The sequence below is a fragment of the Hevea brasiliensis genome, chromosome 18, assembly GCF_030052815.1.
Source record: "Hevea brasiliensis isolate MT/VB/25A 57/8 chromosome 18, ASM3005281v1, whole genome shotgun sequence".
NCBI classification, from domain to species: domain Eukaryota; kingdom Viridiplantae; phylum Streptophyta; class Magnoliopsida; order Malpighiales; family Euphorbiaceae; genus Hevea; species Hevea brasiliensis.
In genome coordinates this window covers 44,877,222-44,902,865 of record NC_079510.1, presented here as the reverse complement: position 1 = coordinate 44,902,865, position 25,644 = coordinate 44,877,222, and the positions used below count along the sequence as shown (strand labels likewise).

The window sequence follows — 25,644 nt, the reverse complement described above, 5'->3', positions numbered from 1 at the left end:
TTTGCTCCTCGGTCCTCGGAAAGATCACAGAACGGTTTTCAGTTGGACAACAGAGGGACATGGTGGTCTTGGGTTCTTTACATGGCATTCCCTCTCCTCCGTTAGTTCAGGGAACCACCTCTTCTTCTTCTTCAAATTCTCAAGATTCTACAAACAGGAGTCTCATTCTTGCAAGGAGAAGAGCAGTAGTCTTTGGTTCCACCAGTTTAGGGATTGCATCTCTGGTCAACTTGCACAATTTCAATTCAAAACCACCTTTATTCCATTCTGCTGCTGCTGAAGAAGATGAAATTGAGAAAGAAGAGGATAGAATTGTTCACGTCTTCCAGGTCTCTCTCCTCTCTCACACGTTTAGTGATTTCTCTCTCTTCTGGTTTTTCTTCAGCAGCTCCATGCTAATTTGATAACCCACTTAGCTTCATGCGTGATGAATTGAGCGAGAGTCAATGTTTTGCCTATAGGGTTGTATTTTATGTGCAAATTAATGGCTACATTTAGTTTCTAATTTTGTTTTGGGTGATTCAATACTATCCTTAATATTACTTTGCTGTTAGATTAGTGTTTTAAGTAGCAACTAAAAGAATGACCAACTTTAACTTCATCAAAGAGATATTTATTTTTACCCTTTCAACCTGAAAACTGAAGGTAAGCAGATAGAAGCTGCTTTGTGAAATGAGTTCATAACTGTCAATTTGGATGGCAATAGGTAAGTACCCCTTTCTTGTTATACTTTTCATTTTTTTTCAAAGTATTTATGTAGTAATTTGAATATCAAATTATTGCTGAACCAATATGTCAATGTTGTCACCATGGTGTAATGTGTTTGATGTGTTCTAAGGAGAGATGAGCGTTACATTTCTATATTGCATTGTTTGATTGTGCTTAGAAAGCATTTTCTTGCTTAAATTATCATATTGATCGGTTTGGAAAAAAGTCGTATGGCCATATTTGGACTGTGTTTCTGAATTGAATTATCGTACTTTTTGTCTTTTGTTTTTTTTTTTTTTTTTTTTTTTTTTTTTGCCTTTTGGCGCTCGGGGGTGGGTTTGTTCTGGTAGATCTTTTCTCCCCCTCTTCTAATTTACAGTTCTGATGGGTTCTTCCTTCTTTATATGTAAGCAAGTAACTCTAATTTTATACCTTTTCCCCCAAAATGATTGCAGATAACTTCACCATCGGTTGTTTTCATTCAAGACCTTGAATTAGCTAAAATCCCAAAGAGCTCTTCCAATGATGCTACCCTTATTGAGGATGAAAATGCAAAAGTTGAAGGGACAGGTTCAGGCTTCATCTGGGACAAGTTTGGTCACATAGTAGGCATTCCCTTTTCTGTTTATTAAATCTAAATTTATATTGCAGTATCGACATGTGATTGTCATTTCTTAGTTACTAGTATTGACATACATACTGTATCCAAGCTCATTGTTGGTTTAAATTTTATTTCTGCGATGAAGATTTTGTTTGCTTCACTTTAGTTATTTCTTTCAGCTCAACTATATCAGTGAAATTCCATTGTATGACAGGTCACAAACTACCATGTTGTTGATAAATTGGCCACAGATAGGAGCGGGTTACAGCGTTGTAAGGTCTTGTATTTTTAGTTATCATTTATGTTATGATTATTTATTTGATTCTTATTCTAAGTGGTTAAATTTTGACTGTCAAATTGCATGTCATGTGTGTTGGTCTTTTGCCTGAATAGCATTGTATATATATATATATATATATATATATATTTTTTTTTTTTTTTTTTTTTTTTTGAGGAAGAATAGCATTATATTCTTGGTCTCTTCTTTTATAGGTGTTTCTAATTGATGCTGGAGGCAATAGCTTGTACAGGGAAGGAAAGATCATTGGTTTTGATGTAGCTTATGATCTGGCTGTCCTTAAGGTATCAAGTTGGAGCTAAGTAGTGCAGTTGTTTTAAACTTGTTACTGATAAATGCAGAGTACACTTTCAATCTCTAGGTCTTTTGGGAATGGCAGATTAGGACAAAGTAGAAACTAGGATCAATGTGGATGAGGACAAGGTAGAATTCCATTAAAGCATGATATGTAGATCTTTCTGAGCCTTTGCGAATGCTGCAACTCGTTCCTTCTCCCTTAAATTAGATAATGCACAAAGGATTTTTGATAGACGTTGTTAGCAAAAGGTTATGTGAATACAACTCAACTCAACTCAACTCAACTAAGCCTTTATCCTAAAAATTTGGGGTCGGCTATATGGATTCGCTTTCTCCACTCTGAACGATTTTGGGTTAAATCCTCAGAAATGTGTAATGCTTCTAGGTCATGTTGTACTACTCTCCTCCAAGTTAATTTAGGTCTACTCATTTTTTTCTTTCTATCCTCTAACCTAATGTGCTCTATTTGTCTGACTGGAGCCTCCGTATGTCTACGCTTCACATGACCAAACCACCTCAATCTCCCTTCTCTCAACTTATCTTCAATTGGCACCACTCTTACCTTTTCTCTAATACTCTCATTACGGACTTTATCTAGTCTAGTATGGCCACTCATCCACCTTAACATTCTCATCTCTGCAACTCTTATCTTAGATGCATACGACTCTTTCAGTGCCCAACACTCACTACCATATAACATAGCCGGTCGTATGATTGTACGGTAAATTTTTCCTTTCAATTTATTGGGAATCTTACGATCACATAAAACTCCCGTGGCACGTCTCCACTTCAACCATCCGGCTTTAATCCTATGACTAACATCCTCCTCACATCCCCCATCTACTTGAAGGACTAAGCTTAGATATTTAAAGTGATTACTTTGGGGCAGTATCACTCCATTCAAACTAACTCCTTCCCTATCACCAGTTTGGCCTTCACTGAACTTTCAATGCATGTATTCTGTTTTCGTTCTACTTAACTTAAAATCTTTTGACTGTAGAGTACTTCTCCAAAGTTCTAGCTTTCTATTGACTCCTTCTCGTGTCTCATCTATCAGAACAATATCATCCGCAAACATCATGCACCAAGGAATACTCTCTTGTATATGTTTCGTCAGTTCATCTAAAACTAATGTAAAAAGGTAAGGGCTTATGGCTGATCCTTGATGTAATCCAATTGAGATTGAAAAATCTCTTGTATCCCCTCCCACTGTGCGCACAATAGTAGTTGCTCCTTCATACATATCTTTCAATACTTGTATGTACCTAATAGATACCCTCTTTTGTTCTAACACATTCCATAAGACCTCTCTTGGAACACTATCATAAGCCTTCTCCAAATCAATAAAAACCATGTGTAGATTTTTCTTCACATCTCTATATTTCTCCATCAAGCTTCTAATGAGAAAGATCACTTCCATAGTTGAACGACCGGGCATGAAACCAAATTGATTGAGAGAGATAGAAGTATCATGACGTAGTCGATACTCCACAACTCTCTCCCACAACTTCATAGTATGGCTCATGAGTTTAATTCCCCTATAATTTGAGCAACTCTGTATGTCTCCCTTATTTTTAAAAATAGGTACTAAAATACTCTTCCTCCATTCATCAGGCATTTTCTTTGAGTTTATAATCTTATTAAATAATTTAGTTAACCATGCCCCTCCCATATCTCCCAAGTACTTCCACACTTCAATTGGTATTTCATCGGGTCCACAGGCTTTACCCACTTTCATTCTCTTAAGTGCTTTCTTTACTTCTAAAGATCTAATCCTTCTAGTATAATTCACATTCTTTTCTATTGTTCTATAATCTATATTCACGCTATTACCATTTTGACTATTATTAAAGAGATCATTAAAATAATTTCTCCATTTTTCTTTAATGTCCTCATCTTTCACCAACACTTTTCCTTCTTTATCCTTAATGCACCTAACTTGATTGAGATCTTGACATTTCCTTTCTCTCCTCCTTGCTAATCTATAAATATCTTTCTCCCCTTCTTTAGTTCCAAGTTTCTCATATAACTTTTCAAAGGCCTGTGCTCTTGCTTGACTAACTGCCTTTTTTGCCTCTTTCTTTGCTATCTTGTACTGTTCATATACCTCATTATTATCACATTTAAGTGATTTCTTATACCATTCCCTTTTTCTCTTCACTGCCTTTTGTACTTCCTCATTCCACCACCATCTCTCTTTTGAGGGTGGTCCATGTCCTTTAGACTCTCCAAGTACTTTTCTAGCTACTTCTCTAATCTTTGATGCCATCTGTATCCACATATCATTGGCCTCCATATCCAGGTTCCATACTTCGGACTCGAGAAGCTCATTTTTGAACTCCACTTGCTTTACTCCTTTGAACTCCCACCACTTTGTTCGAGCTACACTATTTCTTCTGACCTTACTTGAATTGTTCCTAAACTTGACATCCAAGACCACCAACCGATGTTGACTTGTTAAAGCCTCTCCTGGAATGACCTTGCAATCCTTGCATAAAGCTCTATTTGTCTTCTTAGTTAAGAGGAAGTCAATTTGGCTTTTGTGTTACTCACTTTTGAAAGTCACTAAATGTGACTCTCTTTTTGTAAAGTAGGTATTTGCTAGTATTAGGTCGTATGCCATAGCAAAATCCAGGATGTTTTTTCTCTCCTCATTTCGACTGCCAAAATCAAAACCTCTATGAACATTCTCATAATCTTGTCTATCACTTCCTACATGCCCATTCAAATCTCCACTAATGAAAACATTCTCTTCATTCGGTATGCTTTGCATTAAATCATCCATATCTTCCCAAAACCTTTATTTACTCTCACTGTCTAGTCCTATTTGTGGGGCATAAGCACTAACTATATTTATTGTTTCTCCTTCTAGTACTAGCTTTATTAGTATAATTCTATCTCCTACTCTTTTCACAGCTATTATTGCATCTTTTAATGTCCTGTCTATGATTATGCCCACTCCGTTATTGTTTCTCTCCTTTCTGGTAAACCACAGTTTGTACCCTGAACGTACTGATGCACTATATTGAAGTACTCACAACAATATCTCTGTTGGTCATGAGACTCATGACTAACTATTTTATACAGGTGATTGTATTTGATTATTTTGGTTTCTATGTGAATTCTTGTAATCATATTGTGATTTGCAGTACAACAAGTACTGGAGACACTTACTCTTATTTCATTTGCAGGTTGATGTCGAGGGACATGAACTGAAGCCTGCTGTTCTTGGTACTTCTAGAGATTTACGTGTTGGTCAGAACTGCTTTGCCATTGGGAATCCTTATGGATATGAGAACACACTTACAACAGGGGTAATCCTTCAATAATGAGTTTAAAGTTCATTTTTGGGACAATTCCCAGTCTCTATTTATTGCTTCAAGTGCAGCATCAAACAACAGTGCCAAGTTTCTTGTATTATTTTGGTCTACATTTTTAAATGAAATGACATAGTTGAGTATATTGAACTGACAAATTTTTTTAACATTATTATTTTTTTTATTTTATGTTTTTCAGTTCCCATTTTGCTCTAAGTTTTTTAAGGCCTATTTGTGTAGCTTGATGCCCTTTCTGGAATCATAGTTAGATGCTTTGAATATAATTTGTCCATGGGAAGTGAAGCATGGGATCATTAGTCTAAAGAATGATGATTTTGTAATGGTCTATGATGATGCAGGTGGTCAGCGGCTTAGGCAGGGAAATACCTTCACCAAATGGAAGAGCCATTCGAGGAGCTATTCAAACAGATGCGGCTATTAATGCAGGTAAAGTATTAGTTTTTAAGCCAATATAAATTAAGAAGTTTTAAGAACTTCCTCCATTTTTATATGTATATTTTCGTTCTATTATATATATTTTTTTAATGCCTTGCCAAAACGATAGTAGGTTCAAAATAAAGATAGAACACTTAATTATTTCCATGGAGCACCTCTTTTCTATACGAGTCTATGCTTTCTTTCATGCCAATTTAAACTTTCCTTCAGTAATTAGGCTTTATTAAAGAATGGTAATATTTTTAACTTATCTTTTCATATCGTGAAATTTGTTGATATGATCAGTTCTTCAGCCTTTAATGTATATAGAATATGCAGGGAATTCAGGAGGGCCATTGATTAATTCATATGGACATGTTATTGGCGTCAACACAGCAACTTTCACTCGAAAAGGTGAACAGAGATGCTATTTCAGTTTATTTATTTCCCTTAATTGTACCTTTTTACCAAACAATTTATAAAATAGAATCATTCCCAAGAGTTTTTCCTTACATTTTAACCTGCAAAATGGGTCTGCATTGATTTAGATATACTGATTAGATGTAAGCCAATTCATGTTTGTGTGAAATCAAGAGGTTCTAAACTTTCAGAATTAACAGTAATAATTCAGTTCAAAGCTCTGAAAATACATTTTTTTCTTTTACTTACACTCCTTGCAGGGACAGGAGTATCCTCTGGGGTGAATTTTGCAATACCGATCGACACTGTTGTGCGGACTGTACCACACCTTATTGTTTATGGAACCGCTTACAGTGACAGGTTTTGATCATTTCAGACTCTCGCATAAACAAGGTCTTTACTTAACAATGTCAAGTGCATGGAGATCAACATTTGTATATTCTGTGTGGATTCATAATCTTATGTGGTGAGGTATTGTTTAAGGCTTTGACTTTTGCAGGTTTGATGTGTACAAAAATTTCATTGCAATGATACGAGTGAAAGCCAGATATCCTCATTTCTAACTGTTATTTGACAACAGATTGTTTTACCAATTGTTAGTGATCCATAAGTATGAATATTTTCTATATATTAATTAGGAAAGAAATATAAAGATCTCTCAAAAGGATTAAAATTTTCTTTGTGATTGGTTCAACTATTGCAGTAAGCGGTAAAAGGGCTGTGCATGGTTCGGTTCAATTAGGAGATTGGAAAATTTCCGGAATCGAAAATTATAATTGAAACTGAAGTTTTTGATTCTTTGTTTTAATATGGATAATGAAAAATAGGGAGATTTTCAAAATTTTTTAATTTATCAATTTAATGAATTAAAAAACTCTGATTTTTAAATATAACACTTATTAGTATAAATAAATAAAATTAATTAACTAAATTTTAATATTTATTAAGTTATATTTATATAAATTTTAATAGTGTTGTTAAATTTTATATAAAAATATTTGTGCACATAAAATTTTTTTATAAATGTATAATTTTTTTTAATATTTATAAAATATTAATTATATATTAAAAAATAAATATATTGAAATAAAAAATATATAAATATCAAGTTAGATTAATTGATTTTAATTTTAAAGATTTTTTAATAGGATTTTGAGTTTAATTTTTTATATTAATATTAAAAAAATATTAAATAATTAAATTAGCTAATCAATCAAATCACACCGATTCATTGATTTAATCATCGAATCACTTTTTTACCTGATTTAATTACAAATTAAACTTATTTAAAGATCAATTTACTGATTCAATTGATCGATTCGATTTATATTTAATAATTATGTTTAGAACTAACCATTGAGGCAATTTCCAACAAAAATAATAGTCCTAATTCAAGGTTTAGAGAAATTTAAATTTATTTAATTCTTGTTTGATTTCAATTTTAATAAATTTAATTATTAAATTTTTAATTTTTCAAAATATAGATATGACCCCTTGATCCATATATAAGTGTAAATAAAATATTCTCTGAAAAGAAGTGTAAATAAAATATCACCTTAGAAAATTTAAAGATATTTTCCTCCCATTATACTCTCACACTTTTATTTTGATATTTTCCACCAATAAGTCCAAATTACAGGACAAGTCAAACTTGATCACCTGCTATAATTTACTGGTATAATGGATACCCATATATTTTCCTCCCATTTTACTCTCCCACTTTCATTTTGATATTTTCCACCAATAAGTCCAAATTACAGGACAAGTCAAACTTGATCACCTGCTACAATTTAGTGATATAATGGATGCCCATGTGTTGTTTGGATACTTGTAGTTGCAGATTTGAGCTCCATAAAAAACCCAACAATTTGAGGCTTTGCATAAAACTGTTCATAGATTGCTAAAGCTTCTTAAAATCCAATTACTTGTGCAAAGGAAAGAAAGAAAGTATGGCTCTGGGAGAGATATTTCTTGCAACTTTCCTTGAGGTGTTATTTGACAGATTGGCGTCTGTCGAACTGTTGAAATTTGCACGCATAGGTGGAATTAAGAAGAAACTGCAGAAGTGGCTCCAAATGCTGTTAGCAATTCAAGCAGTGCTTGAGGATGCAGAGGAGAAGCAACTAACTGATAAAGCTGTCAAACTGTGGTTAGATAATCTCAGGGACTTGGCCTATGATGTGGAGGATATGCTAGATGAGTTTGCAGTTGAAGCTATGAGATGCAAATTGAAGGTATCAGGTGAGACGAGTACAAATCAGGTACAGAAACTTGTCCCTGCTTGTTGTACCACTTACAGTGCAAAGGCTGTCAAGTTTAGTCTTAGAATGAGATCCAAGATGGAGAGTATAACTAGAAGACTAGCTGATATTTCAAAACAAAAGATCCGACTTGGTTTAGCAAAAATCCCAGTAGGGCAATCTTCTAATATATGGCAGAGACTACCTAGTACATCTGTGCCAACAGAAACTCAAGTTTATGGCAGGGACGAAGACAAAGAGAAGATGCTTGATTTGTTGTTAAGGGATGAATCCAGTGATGTCAATTTTCAAGTTATTTCTATTGTTGGTATGGGTGGGGTGGGAAAAACAACACTTGTTCAGCTTCTATACAATGATGATGCAGTAGGACACTTTAATCCAAAAGCTTGGGTTTGTGTATCGGAGGAGTTTGATGTTTTGAGGATAACCAGGACAATTCTTGAGTCAGTCACTTCGTTGCCTTGCGATCTAAAGGACTTCAATCAAATTCAAGTTAGACTGAAAGATGCTTTAGCTGGGAGAAAATTTTTGATCGTTTTAGATGATGTTTGGAACAAGAACTATGGTGAGTGGAATAGGCTGCAGCCACCATTTCGAGCTGGAGCACCCGGAAGTAAAATAATTGTAACAACACGGGACAGCAATGTTGCTTTACTAATGGGAGCCGCTAAATTTCACTACTTGGAGCAAATGTCAAATGATGACTGTTGGTCAGTATTTGCGCAGCATGCATTTGAGAATAAAGATCTTGCTGCACAACCAAATCTGGAAATAATTGGCAGAAAAATTGTTAAGAAGTGTAAAGGATTGCCTTTGGCAGCAAGAACTCTTGGAGGCCTATTACGATGCAAAGAAAGAGATTATGAGTGGGAAGATATATTGAATAGCAAATTATGGAGTCTATCTGATGAGGAAAGTGAAATTCTACCTGTTCTGAGGTTGAGCTACTACCATCTCCCTTCTCACTTGAAGAGGTGCTTTTCCTTCTGTTCAGTTCTCCCAAAGGACTATGAATTTGAACAGAAGGAGCTGGTCTTGTTATGGATGGCAGAAGGTTTGGTTCAACAACCTGAAGAAAATAAGCAAAAAGAAGACATAGGTGGCGAATACTTCTGTGAGCTATTGTCAAGATCATTATTTCAACGATCAAGTAGGGATCAATCAAAATTTGTGATGCATGACCTCATCAGTGATCTAGCTCAATGGGTTGCAGGAGACATATGCTTTATGCTGGAGGATAAAGTGGATGGTAGCAAGATGAAAATTTCCCCAAAGGCTCGCTATTCATCTTACATTTGTGGCCAATATGATGACTTAAAAAAATTTGAGGCCTTTTCTGATGCCAAAGGTTTGAGAACCTTCTTGCCATTTTTGTCGCCTTATCCTGGAAAATGCTATCTCACCAACTATGTTCCTTCTGATTTGTTGCCAAAGTTAAGATGCTTGAGGATACTCTCTTTAAGTGGATATAACATCACTGAGCTGCCCAGTTCAATAGGTGAGTTAAAGCATCTAAGGCACTTCAACCTTTGTCACACAAACATTAGAAATTTACCTGAGTCAGTAAGTTCTCTACATAACTTGCAGACATTACTTTTAAGAGATTGCCTTCTGCTCAAGAATTTGCCTGCAAAAATGGGAAACCTAATCAACTTACGGCATCTTGATATTACAAATGGGGAGTCAATAAAAGAAATGCCATTAGGAATGAATAAACTAACCAATTTGCAGACCTTATCTGACTTTGTTGTGGGCAAAGATAAAGGATCTAGTTTAAAAGAGTTGATGGAGTTGACGTTTCTCTGTGGAACACTTTGCATTTCAAGATTGGAAAATGTGGTTGATGCTAGGGATGCAAGGGAGGCCAACTTAAAGAACAAACAAGATCTAGATGTGTTGTTTCTGAAATGGGGTTCTGAATTTGATAATTCACGAAATGAAAGAGTTGAAAAAGATGTACTCGACATGCTACAACCATATACAAAGGTGAAAGAGCTGACCATTCAATGTTATGGTGGAACCAAATTTCCAATTTGGTTAGGAGATCCTTCATTCTGTTACCTGGCGTTCATAAGGCTGGAGAATTGTGAGAACTGCACATCCTTGCCGCCACTTGGGCTCCTTGCCTCTCTTAAAGAGCTGAGTATCATAGGAATGTCTGGTATAAAAAGTATTGGTGCTGAGTTTTATGGGGAGAATTGCTCAAACCCGTTTCCATCACTGCAGATGCTTTTGTTTCAGGCCATGAGAGAATGGGAAGTTTGGATTCCTTATGGAGCTGAAGATGAAGAGTTCCCCTGCTTGCGTGACCTTTGGATTCAAAGCTGTCCCAAACTAACAGGAAAATTACCAAATTATCTTTCGTCATTGGAGAAACTTGTCATTCTTGAATGTGAGGAGTTAGTGGTTTCAATTCCAAGCCTTCCAATGCTTTCCAAACTACAAATTGAAGGATGCAAAAAGGTGGTGCATGGAGGTTTGGTCAATTTCAGCTCCCCAAACTCCCTGGTGGTTTCAACCATTTCAGAGCTCACATGCCTCACAGAAGAATTCATGCAAGGGTTAAAAAATGTGGAGGATTTGAAGGTCTTTGGTTGTAAAGAGCTAATATCGTTGTGGCAGAGTGACATAGGATTATGCCAGTGGCTCACTTTCCTTCGTAATTTGGTTATCGAGGGCTGTCCCAAGCTAGTTTCTTTGGTGGCAGAGGAAGATCAAGAGCAGCTGCAGTGGTGTGGCTGTGAACTTCAGTGTCTTGAAGTAAGGCATTGTGAAAGCCTGGTGATGTTGCCTCAATGCTTGCATAGCCTTATTTCTCTTAGAGAGCTAGTGATCGAATCATGCCCAAGGCTCATTTCCTTTCTAGAGGCTGGTCTACCTCCCATGCTAAGAGTGATTCGGATTAAAAATTGCAGTGCTCTAGGTCCCTTGCCTTCTGCAGTGATTTGCAATAGTACATGCCTTGAAAACTTGTACATTGAAGGATGTGATTCTTTGATGTCCTTTGCTAGGAGCCAACTCCCATCCACCCTAAAAAGTTTAGAGATAAGAAGTTGCAAGAATTTGCAGTACTTGTTGAGTGATGGAGAGAGTTCATCTTCTTCCTCTTTGTCAATGATGAGTGAACAGGGCATCAATACAGCCATTCTTGCACATCTGCATATTTATGATTGCCCATCACTCTTGTCCTTATCACCAAGAGGTGAATTACCTGCTGCGCTAATTCATCTGCAGATCAAGAACTGTTCAGAGCTCACTTCTTTAGCTGCAGGAGGCAAATTGCCAGCAAAGCTTAAACACCTTTCCATTGAGGACTGCCCAAAGCTGGAGTCAGTGGGAGAGAGGTTTGAAGATGAGATGTCTCTTGAAACTATTTATATCTTCAGTTGTGGAAGTCTTAATTCCTTTCCAGAGGGCATACACAACCTAACCCATCTCCATGAAATTTCTATATGGTATTGCCCAGGTCTCGTTTTGTTTCCAGGAGAATTACCCACCTCCAATCTGCGGGAGCTCTGCATTTCTTGGTGTGAAGAACTCGAGGCCCTGCCTGATCGTCTTCACAATCTCACCTCTCTCCAAGAATTGTGGATATATGATTGTCCAAACATTGTATCCTTTCCAGAAGAGGGCTTCCCCACAAAATTAACATCGCTTACCATCACAAATCTCAACATCTGTAAACCATTGTTAGAGTGGGGGCTCCAGAGACTAAACTCTTTGAAAGACCTCTACATTGAAGGTGGATGTATTGACGTGGTGTCCTTCCCACAGGATGAGTTAAGAATGATGCTGCCAGCCTCCTTAACAAGCTTGTCAATTATAAAATTTCCAAATCTGAGATACCTATCTACTAGAGGCTTTCAGAACCTGACATCTCTTGAATATTTGAGTATCTCATATTGCCATAAGCTCAAATCTTTTCCCAAAAAAGGCCTGCCATCCTCACTTTTGCGACTATATATCTATAGCTGTCCTCTGCTCAAGAAAAACTGCAAGAAGAATAAAGGGCGTGAGTGGTTCAAGATAGCCAATGTCCCTTGCGTAAGGATAGATGGTAGTTTCATCCATGAACAGTAGACATAAGAGCAACTTGCTGAGAAGATATATCACAGGTCAGAATTCAGGCTTACCTCTTCACACTGCAATTTTCAGTGTTTTAACATTTGATAAGGTGGTTTTATATCTTGTAGTCAAGAAAAGTCAATACCCAAGCTTTTATCTTTCCTTTCAACAATAATTCTGGTTTCATGTGTGAAATATAAGTTAACAGTCTTTAACATTTTGTCTTTGATTTGTGATTCACAACCTCTGGTGGAGTAGTTGGCAGTAAGTCTGCTTTTGTTTTAAACTTTTAGAAAGTACTGAAAATAAGTCATAGCAGATTTATTGAGCAAATAAGAAAGCATATTTAAACAAGATTGATGAAGCTCCATTGAGACATCATTACAGGAAAATGTTCTATTATTTCGCTCAAGTGAAACCAACTGCGTGTTCTAATCCTTGATATACTACCCCTGCCTGCGTAGATTTATTTCATGTTTCTGTTTACCACAGTAATGCTCATTTCCCTTGTATATTTTCTCATGGGTTTAACCTGAGGGATTTGAACTTGTAATCTTCTCTTTAACAGAGTGTAGGCTACAATTGACAGAGATTATGTTAGGGTAATGTCATCAAGATCACAAACAGCAACCATGACCTATTAGTCAAGCACTTTATAGATCGATATACAAATCAGATTTGCTTGATCTATACATTTGCTTTTTGCCCTCCTCGGTGAATTTCCTATAAAATGCCCATGAGTATCACCTGTCAAAGCAATTGTTAACATCATGATTCGTATTTTCAATGGAGAAATTGAAAATTGTCAGAGGCATACTTTTATAAATGGCAGATTAGAAAGAAGATATTGAGTGGCAAAATTTCATTGACTTCACTTCAGAAAATGGCACCTTAAAAATGATCTTACTTATCTCCAAAGTTACGTAAACTAACATGAAATACTTCTGCTAAATTTCGCTTAAAATTCTGAAAGCGTCTGGTGTGAATATTGTGCACAACATGGTAAATACCCATTTCCTGCATATAAACCTTTTGTCTTAGGGGTGGATGGTATTGACAGCAATTTGAATCCAATCAAGTCATCAAGCATAAAAAAAGATGCTGATCAAATCCACAAAATTGTCTTTTGCCAGGTAAATATACCAAAAATAGATAGATTCCAACAATTCAACAAGAAAATGTGGCCACATTGAATTGACTGCTAGAACTCACGGGAACAGACACCAAACTGGCGCAAAACCCATGGTATTGGTAACAAAAATTGCTAAATATGTTTATATTTTAGAGGGCAAATCATGAAAAATATGCGAGTATTGAATTTGTTCCCATCTGAAGAAATTTTAACCCCACAAACAGGCCTACTCGTGTAAGTCAATTATGGTATTTACATTGTATCCAGGAGGAAGATTATGAAACTCAAGATGCAAATTAATAGAAAAACAAAAGATCAGAACTGATTCAATTAATAACTGAAGGGTGTTACATCATCAAGACATTCAACAAATTCAGAGAAAAATAAAAGATAAGAACTGATTCAATTAATAACTGAAGGTCTTCCATCATCAATTCATTCAAGCATACACAAGGATGGTAAACAAGAAAAGTGACAAAGCAAAGATTAAAAAAAAAAAAATCGATTTCTAAATTCTAGAAGGCATGCAAATTCTGCTTAATTGATAAATAGCTAACTAGGAGATGCACCAATTGAAGCAGAATACTATGGAAACCCAAAACGGCTACCTACTCCTGAAACTTTAACAGTGACAATTGTTCTTCAATGGAGCAATCCACATGACAAGAGGTTCTGCAAGAAGAAGGGATAAGAATTAGGCCAAGGCACCGCTGTTCCATTGGAGAAGGAGAAGAACGTCGAGTGCTTCGATATTCTACTGCATCTTGGAGAATGATATTCCCTTGCTTGTCAATGCAATGGAAGGTACCCAAGAAAAAGCGACCATCTTTAATTCCCACAAGCATTTTGCGAAACAGAAGCTTCTTCACTCGGGATACAAGGCTTGAGCTTTTTGGGTTAGACCCATCTGAGCTCCCGGGCACAGTTGAGGATATCCCCATTGCTTGCTCTGCATCATTGTCCATGCGCTTTAAATTGATCACTGCAAAAGGGGGAAAGAAAGAAAGAAAGAAAAAGAGGAGGCTTGACAACAGAGAAACAGAAGATAAAATTGACCTTTTTCTATATCGTTTTCCTCTATTTTCTCAGCATCCAAACAGAAAGGAGGAATTAAGCTTCCTATCTAAACCCTGAATTAAAGTTCACTCATTGATTGTAGACAATTGGAGAAGGTACAGAGAGAAAATGTACCTGTTTAGCGATTGAATGAGCAGGAAAGCTTCTCCGATGTGGATGGGCGGATCTATCGAGCGCTTTTTCCTCTGTTTTCTCAGCATCCAAACAGAAAGGAGGAATTAAGCTTCCTACCTAAACCCTTAATTAAGGTTCACCCATCGACTGTAGACAAATGAAGGAGGTACAGAGGGAAAAAGGGTACCTGTTTAGCGATTGAATGAGCAGGAAAGCTTCTCCGATATGGATGTGCTGTGGGCGGATCGACCGAGCGCTTCTTTTTTCTTTCTTTTTTTTTTTCAAAGATAATTTGCATTTAATCCAATCCACGCCAAGCCCCAAAACAAAAGCTAGGCCTAGAGCCCAAAATAAGAGAAACCCTAGAGCTAGTGGATCTGACCCGGACTGTAAGAAGCTGGTCTCAACCACCTGCAGCACTGCCCCGAACAACCACTAGCTGGGAACGACAACAAAAATTACGGCAAGACTAGTAAAATTATTAATGTGTGATCAACTTTTATAATTATAATAGATTTTATTACTATAAAAATGGTTTTATCTAGAATTAGTGTTTATTTTAATTATTAAATTTGTGAATATTTTTTTTTTATTTTAAATATTTCATTTAATTATAAAAATTTAAAAATAATATATCTTAAAATAAAAATTATATATATAAAAAATAAAATTATAAATATATTATGCAGCCCACAAGTGTTTGCCTAGTTTAAAAAACCATAGTGGCTAAAAGCTACGGGTGAAGTCTGTTGAACTGATTCACTCTGACCTTGTAAGAAGCTGACTAGATACTTGCGTGCATAGATTGATTATTCTTGTTGTAGATGATATTAACAAAGACTAGATATAACCCTTAAGGGGTGAGATGGGGTGACAAGCATTTTCTCCCTTAATTAGTGATTTTGAATGTGAAATTTAGAAGGGAGTGTTTTGTGTTTCTTTATAAGCCTGTTTGGCATAAATCTAAATTAATTGGGCTAATAAAATTTGGATACTAGATGGTTTCTACCAAAAAAATAAAGATTAGTTAGACTTGTTGCTCATTTTTGCAACATCATATGATGTGTTAAAAATATGAGTCATCATTATTAGATCAGTAATTTTGTTTCCATTGGTTCAATTGTTTTGATTTACAAATAGAAAATTGTTTTCCTGAAAAAAAAAAAAAATTCTGCACATTGCTTTTATTTCCGTTGAACTAATTATAATGTATTTACATCCACTGATTAGTAATTCTAGGTAGCTTGCTGGGTAGAAATTTTTTTGCCTTCTGGCATTACCAATCCAATCTGCAATTAGTGGAATGTTCTTTTCTTGACAACGAGTGGACAAGAACGCTGTTTGATGCTTGATAGTATTTGCAGCATTTAGCAGAAGAAAAGATTTTTTTTTTTTTTCCTTTTTTGATCGTCAAGAAGCTACATTCAACAAATTGGTTTGCAACTTGACAAGCCAAACCAAAGCCAAAACCAATCTTCATGTGAAGATCACTAACAGGAGTACAAAATGGGTGGTTCACATGGTAGGCGATGTAGGAAAGGTCCAATAATAAGCACAACTACGGAAAACATCGGACAGAGGTGAAGTTGCATGACTAGATCGGTGCACAAATATTATTTCCATGGTAAGTTTGAAGCAGTGGAAGCACCAGTAGTATAAAGCATATGTTCCCCCTTGTAGCCAAAGTACGGGTACACAGGGAAGAAGTAAAAGACGGGAAAGAACCTAAAGACAAAATTTAGAACTGAAATCCACAACAATCAGGGAAACTTAAATCTTCTACTTTACTCTCCAATTGAGTCAAAGAAAAAAATTATAACATCTTCTTTCTCTTTCCACCAGGCTTATATAGTAACCAAACATGCAAGAGTAATTATAAAATATCGAGAAAGAGAGTACTGAATCATTAAGCTCAAGGCCTCCTCTGACAAACTCTCTACACGGCGTGAGACTACAGTGACCTTCATTTTGGAGATGAAATGAGAGAGACCCGATTCATCAAACGGCAAAAAAAAACGAACCCTTTAAAACTCCGAAGGATTCATCTCAAGATTCAGAGAGAAATCAGCAGAAGCTGAGAGAACCAAAGGAGGAACTGAGAATTTTGAACGAGATCTCATTCAGAAACCAGCAAAAGGAAGCAGGGCTTGCAACACAAAAGAAGAGATTATTAGTAGAGGAAAGATTGGTCTATTTGCATGGGCCTTAGTTGGATGCCTAGCAAAAAGAAGAAACAGAAGGCAGGAGATCCCATGTTCATATCAAAGTCAATGTTCAGATGACGAGTATAAAAATGGTGGTATTAATTCCTGTGATGTTAAAACACAGATGTAGGAGAGACTCTAGTAGGCCCAATAGAGCAAGAAAGAACTTTTCAGGAGAAAAACAAATTGATGGGTGGAGACTATTAGTACGTGATGACTCTTAAAGATATATGCTCGATGGATTTAATGGAGTAATTGGAAACTTGGTGATTTTATTTGAAAGGGAGCAGACCTAATAAACTTAATGTAAAAGATATCTATACCTATATATAATTGTATTAAAACTAAAAATTAATTATCAAGTGACAAGAAGATATAAAAAGAAAAACGTAAATGTAAATGATTAATTTGTATTTTGATTAATATTTTCTCTAAATTTAACCGTTTATCCATGGTCAAAGTCTGTAGAATTGATATCAAAAACTTATTTGTGTATTAATTAAAATATATATATTTAGTGGTCCGTCATTAACACTATATATTAATTTATAAGCACTAATATAAATTACACTATATAAAATATATGATTTTCACATCAATAAACAATTCATATCGTAAGATTGTACTACTTAGCTATTTTTATTTAAAAATGTTCAATATATTAAAAAAATATAAAATTAATTGCTAAGTATATATTAGGAATTTGATTAAAACAAATTAATAGCTATTTTTATTTAAAAATGTTTAATATATTAAAAAAATATAAAATTAATTGCTAAGTGCATATTAGGAATTTGATTAAAACAAATTAGAGTGATGGCAGATCAGAACGATTAGGACGTTGCTTTGGGAGGTGTCTATCACCGCCCAAAATGACGATAATCATATTCATAGGAAAACACAAACACTAAACAGGAAAAAAAAAAAAAAAAAGTAACAAATTTTTCGTATCCATTTTCGAAAGAGCCAGTAAGGAAAGTACTTTTCAATCCATAAGAAGCCATGGAAGAGATAATGTAAATTATTCACAGAACAAACTCTCTCAAGAAATAGTATATTCGACTATACTAAGATCTTTCTTCCTGGTTTTTAAACTGTTAATTACGTTATTTCTATTTTCTATTAATGGCATCTGCCAAGAGATCTGTGCAGTGTTTGTTGAGCAGAGTTTGCAGGGATACTAGGAGAAGTTATGGTGCTCTTCCTGAAGGAACCACTCCTTCCTTCTCTCAACGACTCATCAACTTGGAGTATGAATTCAGCGCCCACAAGTAATCTCTCTCTCTCTCTCTCTCTCTCTCTCTCTCTCTCTCTCTCATAATTTGTTCATTTCATTTGTGTAATCTAATAATCTTATTATCTCAATTCCTCTTCTTGTTTTGGTTTCTGGGTTTTCACTTTTCAATTGATTACTTGTTTAGATATATTTTTTTGGTGTAATTTATTGAGTTTTTCATTTAGTGCCGATTAAAACTCACTTTTCTGGTTCTATATAATGTAGTTACCATCCAGTTCCTATTGTCTTCTCTCAAGCAAAGGGTTCCTCTATATGGGATCCTGAAGGCAACAAATATCTGGATTTTCTTTCGGCTTACTCAGCAGTTAATCAGGTAATTACTATGTCTGTCCCAATTATGGCTAACAGATGGAATGTTTCTGCAATTTCTTTACTGATAGAATACTGATTCTTGCAATAGGAAATGCTTTGTAGTTTTTCATTAATGAATTTGAGATGGACATTAGAATTAACCTTTGTGGCTGCCTTTTGGTCTTTGCAGGGACACTGTCATCCGAAGATAATAAAAGCATTAAAAGAGCAGGCAGAAAAGCTTACTCTGAGCTCTAGAGCCTTTTACAATGATAGATTTCCAATATTTGCAGAGCGCCTAACAAGCATGTTTGGCTATGATATGGTGCTACCAATGAATACTGGTGCTGAGGGTGTGGAAACAGCTCTCAAGTTGGCTAGGAAATGGGGATACCAGAAGAAACAAATTCCTAAAGATGAGGTAATGGTCCCAAACACCTTTTGAGTGCTATGGGTACTGGGAAAATTGTGTAAAACTGTTTGCATTTATTCTCTTCTAATCAATCTATGTTCGAAGATTGTTCTAGGTGTGCCTTTGGGTCAGTTTATCAAGATTCAAGAATGTTATTCAACAAAATGGAGCGTGACATAAGGAAAAAAATAAATGAAACTTTATTTTGAAAAATTCTAACTGCCTATTTGGATTTTCACAACCAATTGAAACGGAATCGGGACTTGTTATTTGCAGATCAATCTACCAAGGATCGTGAGAAATATAAATGTATATAGTTTACTTTGCTTCGATTCATTTTCTATGTCAAAATTGTTATCATTGTGCCTTTTATTTTTTTAAAAAAATAAACTTTTGCTTTGTTAAGTTAATTCAGCAAATAGGCTTTTGGTTGACCTAATAGATTTTCCTTTTGAGTCAGTTCGTAAAATGATATCTGTTCAACCCAATAGCTTTTGGTAATAGATGATGAAGTGCCTAGGTTTCTCATCATTTCATACAACTAAATCAAGTTTGTACAGGCAATTAAAAAGTAGTGGTTTTAAAGGCTATTGTCTACCATGATGGTAGAAGTCTTGTTTTGCAACTACAAGGAGGTAGGTTTGAATGTTGGGATTAACTGCCTCCATCCATGATAAATAAGGAAGGTTAAAACCAATTCTAGTTTTTCTATTGCAGAACCATGCTTTGCAAATTGCGTTATGCTTCTCATGAGCAACTAAAAACAAGTGTATAAATTCATTGCTAAGGAGAACAATTTGTTGACTAATTGCATTAGTTGAACAAATGAATGGTTGTTACAGATTGAATAGTTGTAAAAATTGTCTGACCAATGATGCTTGCTTACAGATGAAATATATTTGATTTTGGGGTTTAAGCTTCATAATCAAGATATGCGTTTTTTTGTTTTTCCTGCCTCTAATGACCTGGACCTCATGTTGTAATTTGAAGAGAAAAGGAAAATGTTGTAAAAACTGATAGTCATTTCTTTATATATAATCTTAAAATGATCTAAGGGACCTCAGAACACGTGGAAATATTAATGAAAACTGTGTAGAGAGAGATTTGATATGCCAACAACTTATTAGCTGTTGCTGTAAATGTCTTTATTCTAAATTCACTTGTTCAAATGATTTTAGTAGCTCCTCACCTTTGGATTCTGGATTTTTTTTTTTTTAAATTATGTTTTTCATCTGAACTTGTTAGGTCTAGCTGCAGGGAGTTTAATGATTTTTCCAACTCCCTTTAAGATAAAGTAAATTGTGAATATTGCATATGAATTTGTGGATTTCCTGGTTAAAGATTGCAGCATACGTTCTCACCCTAACCACAACAATTTTGATTATTATTAGCCATTGTTCTACCTCAAATAACATATTATTGTTGTTTAGTTTATCATTTCAAAAATGTTCTTTGATCAAACTATGCCTTGCAGGCCATTATTGTCTCTTGTTGCGGCTGTTTCCATGGTCGTACATTGGCTGTCATCTCTATGAGCTGTGACAATGAGGCAACTCGGGGTTTTGGACCATTGTTGCCTGGACATCTCAAGGTTGATTTTGGTGATGAAGTTTCCCTTGAGAAAATATTTAAAGGTTTGAAGAAATCAAAATATTTTATTAGTTTGATGGTCCTCATTCATTTTGCATGGTTTTTACGGATCATTATAGTGTTCACACCTCTTCATGATTTATCCATATTGCCTTAACTCTAGTGTAAGAGGGATATGCAAATATGTTCAAAGCATACTCATAACTTCCCTCTATTATGGCTTTCAGAAAGAGGAGACAAAATAGCTGGATTTCTTTTTGAACCTATCCAAGGAGAGGCAGGGGTATGTTTTTCTTGGTACTGAATTAAATAATTGTTATGTGACATGCTTCAAAGATTTTTGCTTCTCTGTCTAGATATTTATCCAAGATGTGTGTTATTTAGTTCCAAGGTAGAGTGAATAATTGCTTGATTGTTTATTTGTTCAATTTATTTAGCTTCATGCTTAGTTATGCTGTGGAATGTTCATGTAAAATAGCAACAAGGGTACTTCTATATTTTTCTATTTGTATCCATATAAATTAATTAGGTATCTATAGAAAATTATATTTATAAACTAGCTTATACATATATTCATAAAGCTTGGTAGGGAAGTTACAGTAAATTAGAAATGTAATTATTTGCTTCTTATTGAGCATACCTGATGGATATGTTCATAACGTAACTTGCACATCTGAGGTCTATATCTGCCCTAAAACCCATATCCTGTTGCGTAGTATCAGATGTGGATATTCACACATTCAAGTTACCTCTGAAAATGGCAATTGAGTGTTCATGAACTGTCTGATAAATCTTCTGGATTCTTGAAGGAGCCAAACTATCCTATCTGTTTTTCTAGCAATTTAGCACTTGTTTTGCCTAATTTACTTGGTTCTTTTTGGCATAAAATTGTCTATAACATACTCATCTGTATCTACGCTTGAATTGCATGGAGAACAACAGAGTTGGTCGCTTTGTTTTCCTTCCTTTTCTTTCCCCCTTTTTGAGGAGCTAATTCTCCTGCTCTCTCTGTTTTCATGTAGGTTATAATTCCCCCAGATGGTTACCTAAAGGCTGTAAGAGATCTTTGTTCAAAATATAATGTTCTAATGATTGCCGATGAAATTCAAACTGGCTTAGCACGGACAGGAAAAATACTGGCCTGTGATTGGGAAGAAGTTCGCCCTGATATAGTAGTAAGGCTTCTTTTTCTTCCCTTTATGGGTTTCCCAAGTGTTGGATATGATGAAAGTGCATTTTTTGGTTCCTTATTCTGTATTAAACACATGATTGTCTGCAATAGTACGTGAAATTCCAAATTAGTTCAGAAGAACATGTCTTTATTGTGTGGAAAAATTTTCGTTTGCATTAATAGATGACTTGTAATTCCATAAGAATAGGTTCACTGGCTGGTTTCTGTTGATTTTTCTAAATTTTGTGGGTTGATTTTAAAGCAGTCAGCCAGTCACATTCATTTCTGGACATGCATTTAGGAAATATGGTACTATCAGCACCGAAAGTGTAGAAAGTTGAATTAGAATTGATTATTGTAATACTGGCTATAATTTGGTTTCACAAATCACAATAACCTGTGTTATGATATTTTGCATTTATTATGGCCAGTCTTTAGATTTTGAGTGACTAATGTTTATGAATGCTAAATGGTTACAGTAACTCAACCATATTATGAATTTGAGTTATGTGCCTCCATGCATAAAATAACTTCATCTATGTTTGTTCTGCTCAGATACTAGGAAAAGCATTGGGTGGTGGAGTAATACCAGTAAGTGCGGTGCTGGCAGACAAAGATGTAATGCTCTGTATTCAACCTGGAGAGCATGGAAGGTAGGCCATTCTAATTGTGGTTTTTTTATTTTTTTATTTTTTAGTCAGTATTCATTGCAAGCTGACTTTTACTCTCCCAGATATTTGTAGCTTTCTGATCTTTCTACCATCTTCATTGTGTTGCTTTTGGGGTTCTCTTACAAGGCTCTGGTGTTTTTATTTGTTATTTTCAGCACATTTGGGGGCAATCCTTTGGCCAGTGCTGTTGCTATTGCATCATTAGATGTGATCAAAGATGAGGGGCTAGCAATGAGGTATTATATCCATTAGATAAAGATATCATAAGGATTTTTTGAAATAACAGATTCTTGATACAATGTTGCTCTTTGTATTTTAAATTATCTGAAAATTTAGATCCTGTTTGGTTCAATTATATACTCAAATTCATTTCATTTGCAAATAAATTCCATGATAGAATTCATTTACAAATGAATTTCTTTGTTTTGTATATTTTATATTAAATATGGAATTCATTTCAAATGAAATGAATTTTGTATTTGGAATAAATAAAATAAAATAAAATAAAATGATATATAATAAGAGTATAATTTTATTACTTGAAATATATATGATTTTAAGTTTGGAATTCATTAGCAAATTCTATAATAGAATTTGGTTTATTTATAATAAATTCCATAGAATTGATTATTAAGAATTTCAAATGAATTTTCATTTAAACTAAACACTAAAATTTTAGATTTGCAAATGAATTTCACAAAATTTTGTACAATTCATTTATACTAAATACTACCTTAGAGAATATAGAATTTCTCCTTTTATTAAAATTGCTAAGACCTGATTTTAATAATAAGAAAGTTTAATAGCTTGGTTTATTGAACTGCATCTCATTATAAATTTTTTGGGAAACAAAGCTTGGTCATTCTTTTCATGATAATTTATTTCATTTTTTTTTTTTTATGTTTCGTATTCATATTAGAAGTTCTAATATACTATATACATGTTAGTCATTTAAGTGAAATTGCTAGAGTATGATTCCTGTAAACAGCATTCAACATAAAGATGTTACTTATATTTTTTCTTCTCCCTTTGTTTTCAATTTTCTTTTTAGAAGAACTCATGCATATATGACTGAATTTTGTTCAATTCTATAGATCTGCCAATTTGGGGGATGAACTCAGGCGTCAACTACTTAAGGTTCAGCAGCAGTTTCCTGACTACATTAAGGAAGTTCGAGGAAGAGGTTTGTTCAATGCTGTGGAGTTCAACAGCAAGAATTTATCCCCCATTTCTGCATATGATATTTGTCTGAGGTTGAAGGAGAGGGGAGTTCTTGCTAAGCCCACACATGACACTATTGTCCGGCTAACTCCTCCACTCTCTATTAGGTAAGCATTGATGAGTGTTAAATAGGACCATGTTAATAGAAGCTTAAATTCTTCCTTATGAACTTATTCTCATTTGATGATGCCTTTCCTCCAATGAACTAGAGGAATCAACATACTTTGTTTATAATGTGCAATTGAGAAGGTCCTTGGATTCTGCAGGATGAAATGTTAAACCATAATAGAAATCATCCTTTAGCTCTTTCAGGCCCTTGAATATGATACTTAGACCTATCCAACCTCATACAGATAATTGATATATGCTTGGGCCCATTAATCCATATCGTAGGCTAAGTTAGGCTACCTTAGACTAGGATTCTTGGACCTATTTAAACCTCATATTGACATTTGTTTCTTGTGGTACAAGTATATGACTTGGAATAAATATTGCAATTTCAGTTTGGATGAGCTGCAAGAAGGCTCAACGGCGCTGTCTGAAGTTCTGAAACTTGATTTACCAAACATGCGGAAAGCCAAACCAGAAAAGGCTTCCCCAGCTGGTTCTTCAACATGTGACCGTTGTGGGAGAAATTTGTATGCTTCTTCAGATTAAGATTTATGAATTACATCGTGCATGTTTCAAGACAATTGCAATCAATATTTTCTCTTACCAGCATACAGATTCCCAGAAATAAGTATTAGTTGATTTCCTAGTCTGCTTTAAATGAAAATTAAGCAATTGAGATCTCTCGTCTCAATGTGGATGCTACATGTTTTTGCTTTGTAGTATGCTAACAATTAATACAGTGATAGAGGAGTACTAGCAAAAGCAGTAGCATATCTTTCATTTTTCCCTTCTTGGTTTTGTGGGAATGTTGTCTGTTATTTGAACACCAATAACATATCTGCAAGCAACATACCTCATTCTTGAATACTGCATTTTCACAAGATTATTGCAAGATCATAGAACCATAAAAGGAACAATTCATGAATTACATGTTATGCAGAGTATATCATAGGAGGCTAAAATTTTCCCCCTAAGTTTGTTGGTCTCCTGGATGAATGCAGCATGGCTTGGGATCATACCTGTCCAGGTGCACGTGGAAAGAGGAGGGAATGTGAAATGGACAAAACATGGGATGGAGACGCATTATATTTCTTTGGGATTGGGAATAGAATCCTGTATATCTGATACACATAGTATGATTCCTTATGATGCTTTGTATTTTTGGTGTGTGCATGTGCATTACATATATACAAACGCAACTAGTGGAAGGGTGTGCGGGTGTGAATATATATGCAAAGAAAGGAAATGGCCCAATTTAGATAGCGTGGTGATTAATGGGTTTGTCACACAAGCGCATGCTTTCTTTATGGCAGTAGCTGGTTGATTTGCATATCCTTGTCTGGTGGTGGTGCCATTTTGTCTTTAACTAAGATTTAAGAGGAATGATTTTTGGACAAATAGTTACCTGAATCAGGAGTCAGGTTTTTTTGGGAATGCATTGATACTTTAAATTCATATCCATTGAAGAATACTATTTCATTTCTCCTCTTCTTCTGTCGAATTATATATACATGTATTCCATCTTCATTCTTTTTTTTTTAGTTGGGTCACATATGAGAGGAGTATTTTTTGTTGGTAAATTACTATCAGATCCTTACACGTTAAACTTAATTACTTAGTCATTATTTTTAAAACCTAATTAAAACGTTTTTTATATTTTGTAAAATATAATTCTTTAATTATTCTGTTAGATTTCTATAAAAAAATTAAAATTACTTTAACCTCAATCAGAAGGACTAAATAATATAAATAATTAAAATTACAGAAACTAAATAGTATAAATAGTCAAAATTATAGAGACTAAACAATATAAATATTCAAGGTTAAAATAAATTGATTAACTTTTTTTTATAAAAAAACTAAATATATTTTTATACACAAGAAAAAATATATATATGTATGCACACACTTGTGTATGTATTTTGGTTGGAGGAGATATGGATTGGTGGAG

The 25,644-nt window shown here is 34.7% G+C and overlaps 4 protein-coding genes across 5 annotated transcripts; 3 read left to right on the top strand and 1 right to left on the bottom strand.

The window, feature by feature from the left end:
- On the top strand, positions 1-6,753 carry LOC110646561 (protease Do-like 5, chloroplastic). Its single transcript, XM_021800038.2, has 8 exons — positions 1-329; positions 1,164-1,313; positions 1,524-1,586; positions 1,802-1,891; positions 5,096-5,218; positions 5,581-5,668; positions 5,996-6,070; positions 6,337-6,753. The coding sequence occupies exons 1-8, from the start codon at positions 60-62 to the stop codon at positions 6,441-6,443; spliced, it is 966 nt and encodes a 321-aa protein (XP_021655730.2). The 5' UTR covers positions 1-59; the 3' UTR covers positions 6,444-6,753.
- Positions 6,754-7,634: 881 nt separating this feature from the next.
- LOC110646564 (putative disease resistance RPP13-like protein 1) lies at positions 7,635-12,756 on the top strand. The gene has a single exon (XM_058141180.1). It carries the CDS (start codon positions 8,026-8,028, stop codon positions 12,415-12,417), a length of 4,392 nt encoding a protein of 1,463 aa, XP_057997163.1. The 5' UTR covers positions 7,635-8,025; the 3' UTR covers positions 12,418-12,756.
- Positions 12,757-13,918: 1,162 nt separating this feature from the next.
- Positions 13,919-15,203, bottom strand: LOC110646565 (uncharacterized). Of its 2 annotated transcripts, none has more exons than XM_021800047.2 (3): positions 14,913-15,203; positions 14,726-14,796; positions 13,919-14,557 (listed from the first exon to the last, which is right to left on the bottom strand). In XM_021800047.2, the coding sequence occupies exons 1-3, from the start codon at positions 15,021-15,023 to the stop codon at positions 14,143-14,145; spliced, it is 597 nt and encodes a 198-aa protein (XP_021655739.2). In that variant the 5' UTR covers positions 15,024-15,203; the 3' UTR covers positions 13,919-14,142. The 2 variants fall into 2 exon arrangements, with proteins under 2 accessions (XP_021655739.2, XP_057997164.1); XM_058141181.1 differs by having other exon boundaries at positions 14,726-14,842; positions 14,913-15,020.
- A 2,629-nt stretch (positions 15,204-17,832) lies between these two features.
- LOC110646574 (ornithine aminotransferase, mitochondrial) lies at positions 17,833-24,480 on the top strand. Its single transcript, XM_021800052.2, has 10 exons — positions 17,833-18,200; positions 18,431-18,539; positions 18,708-18,938; positions 20,404-20,563; positions 20,747-20,802; positions 21,542-21,694; positions 22,246-22,343; positions 22,517-22,597; positions 23,456-23,689; positions 24,086-24,480. Exons 1-10 carry the CDS (start codon positions 18,055-18,057, stop codon positions 24,237-24,239), a joined length of 1,422 nt encoding a protein of 473 aa, XP_021655744.1. The 5' UTR covers positions 17,833-18,054; the 3' UTR covers positions 24,240-24,480.
- Positions 24,481-25,644: the final 1,164 nt, after the last annotated feature.

Coding starts and splice junctions, on each gene's coding strand:
- LOC110646561 (XM_021800038.2), top strand. CDS start 60: ATGGTGGTCTTGGGTTCTTTACATGGCATTCCCTCTCCTCCGTTAGTT. Junction 330..1,163: donor GAATTGTTCACGTCTTCCAG/GTCTCTCTCCTC, acceptor AAATGATTGCAG/ATAACTTCACCATCGGTTGT. Junction 5,219..5,580: donor AGAACACACTTACAACAGGG/GTAATCCTTCAA, acceptor ATGATGATGCAG/GTGGTCAGCGGCTTAGGCAG.
- LOC110646564 (XM_058141180.1), top strand. CDS start 8,026: ATGGCTCTGGGAGAGATATTTCTTGCAACTTTCCTTGAGGTGTTATTT.
- LOC110646565 (XM_021800047.2), bottom strand. CDS start 15,023: ATGCAAATTATCTTTGAAAAAAAAAAAGAAAGAAAAAAGAAGCGCTCG. Junction 14,797..14,912: donor CTCATTCAATCGCTAAACAG/GTACCCTTTTTC, acceptor CTGAGAAAACAG/AGGAAAAAGCGCTCGATAGA. Junction 14,558..14,725: donor CTCATTCAATCGCTAAACAG/GTACATTTTCTC, acceptor TCTGTTGTCAAG/CCTCCTCTTTTTCTTTCTTT.
- LOC110646574 (XM_021800052.2), top strand. CDS start 18,055: ATGGCATCTGCCAAGAGATCTGTGCAGTGTTTGTTGAGCAGAGTTTGC. Junction 18,201..18,430: donor TATGAATTCAGCGCCCACAA/GTAATCTCTCTC, acceptor TATATAATGTAG/TTACCATCCAGTTCCTATTG. Junction 23,690..24,085: donor ACTCCTCCACTCTCTATTAG/GTAAGCATTGAT, acceptor TTGCAATTTCAG/TTTGGATGAGCTGCAAGAAG.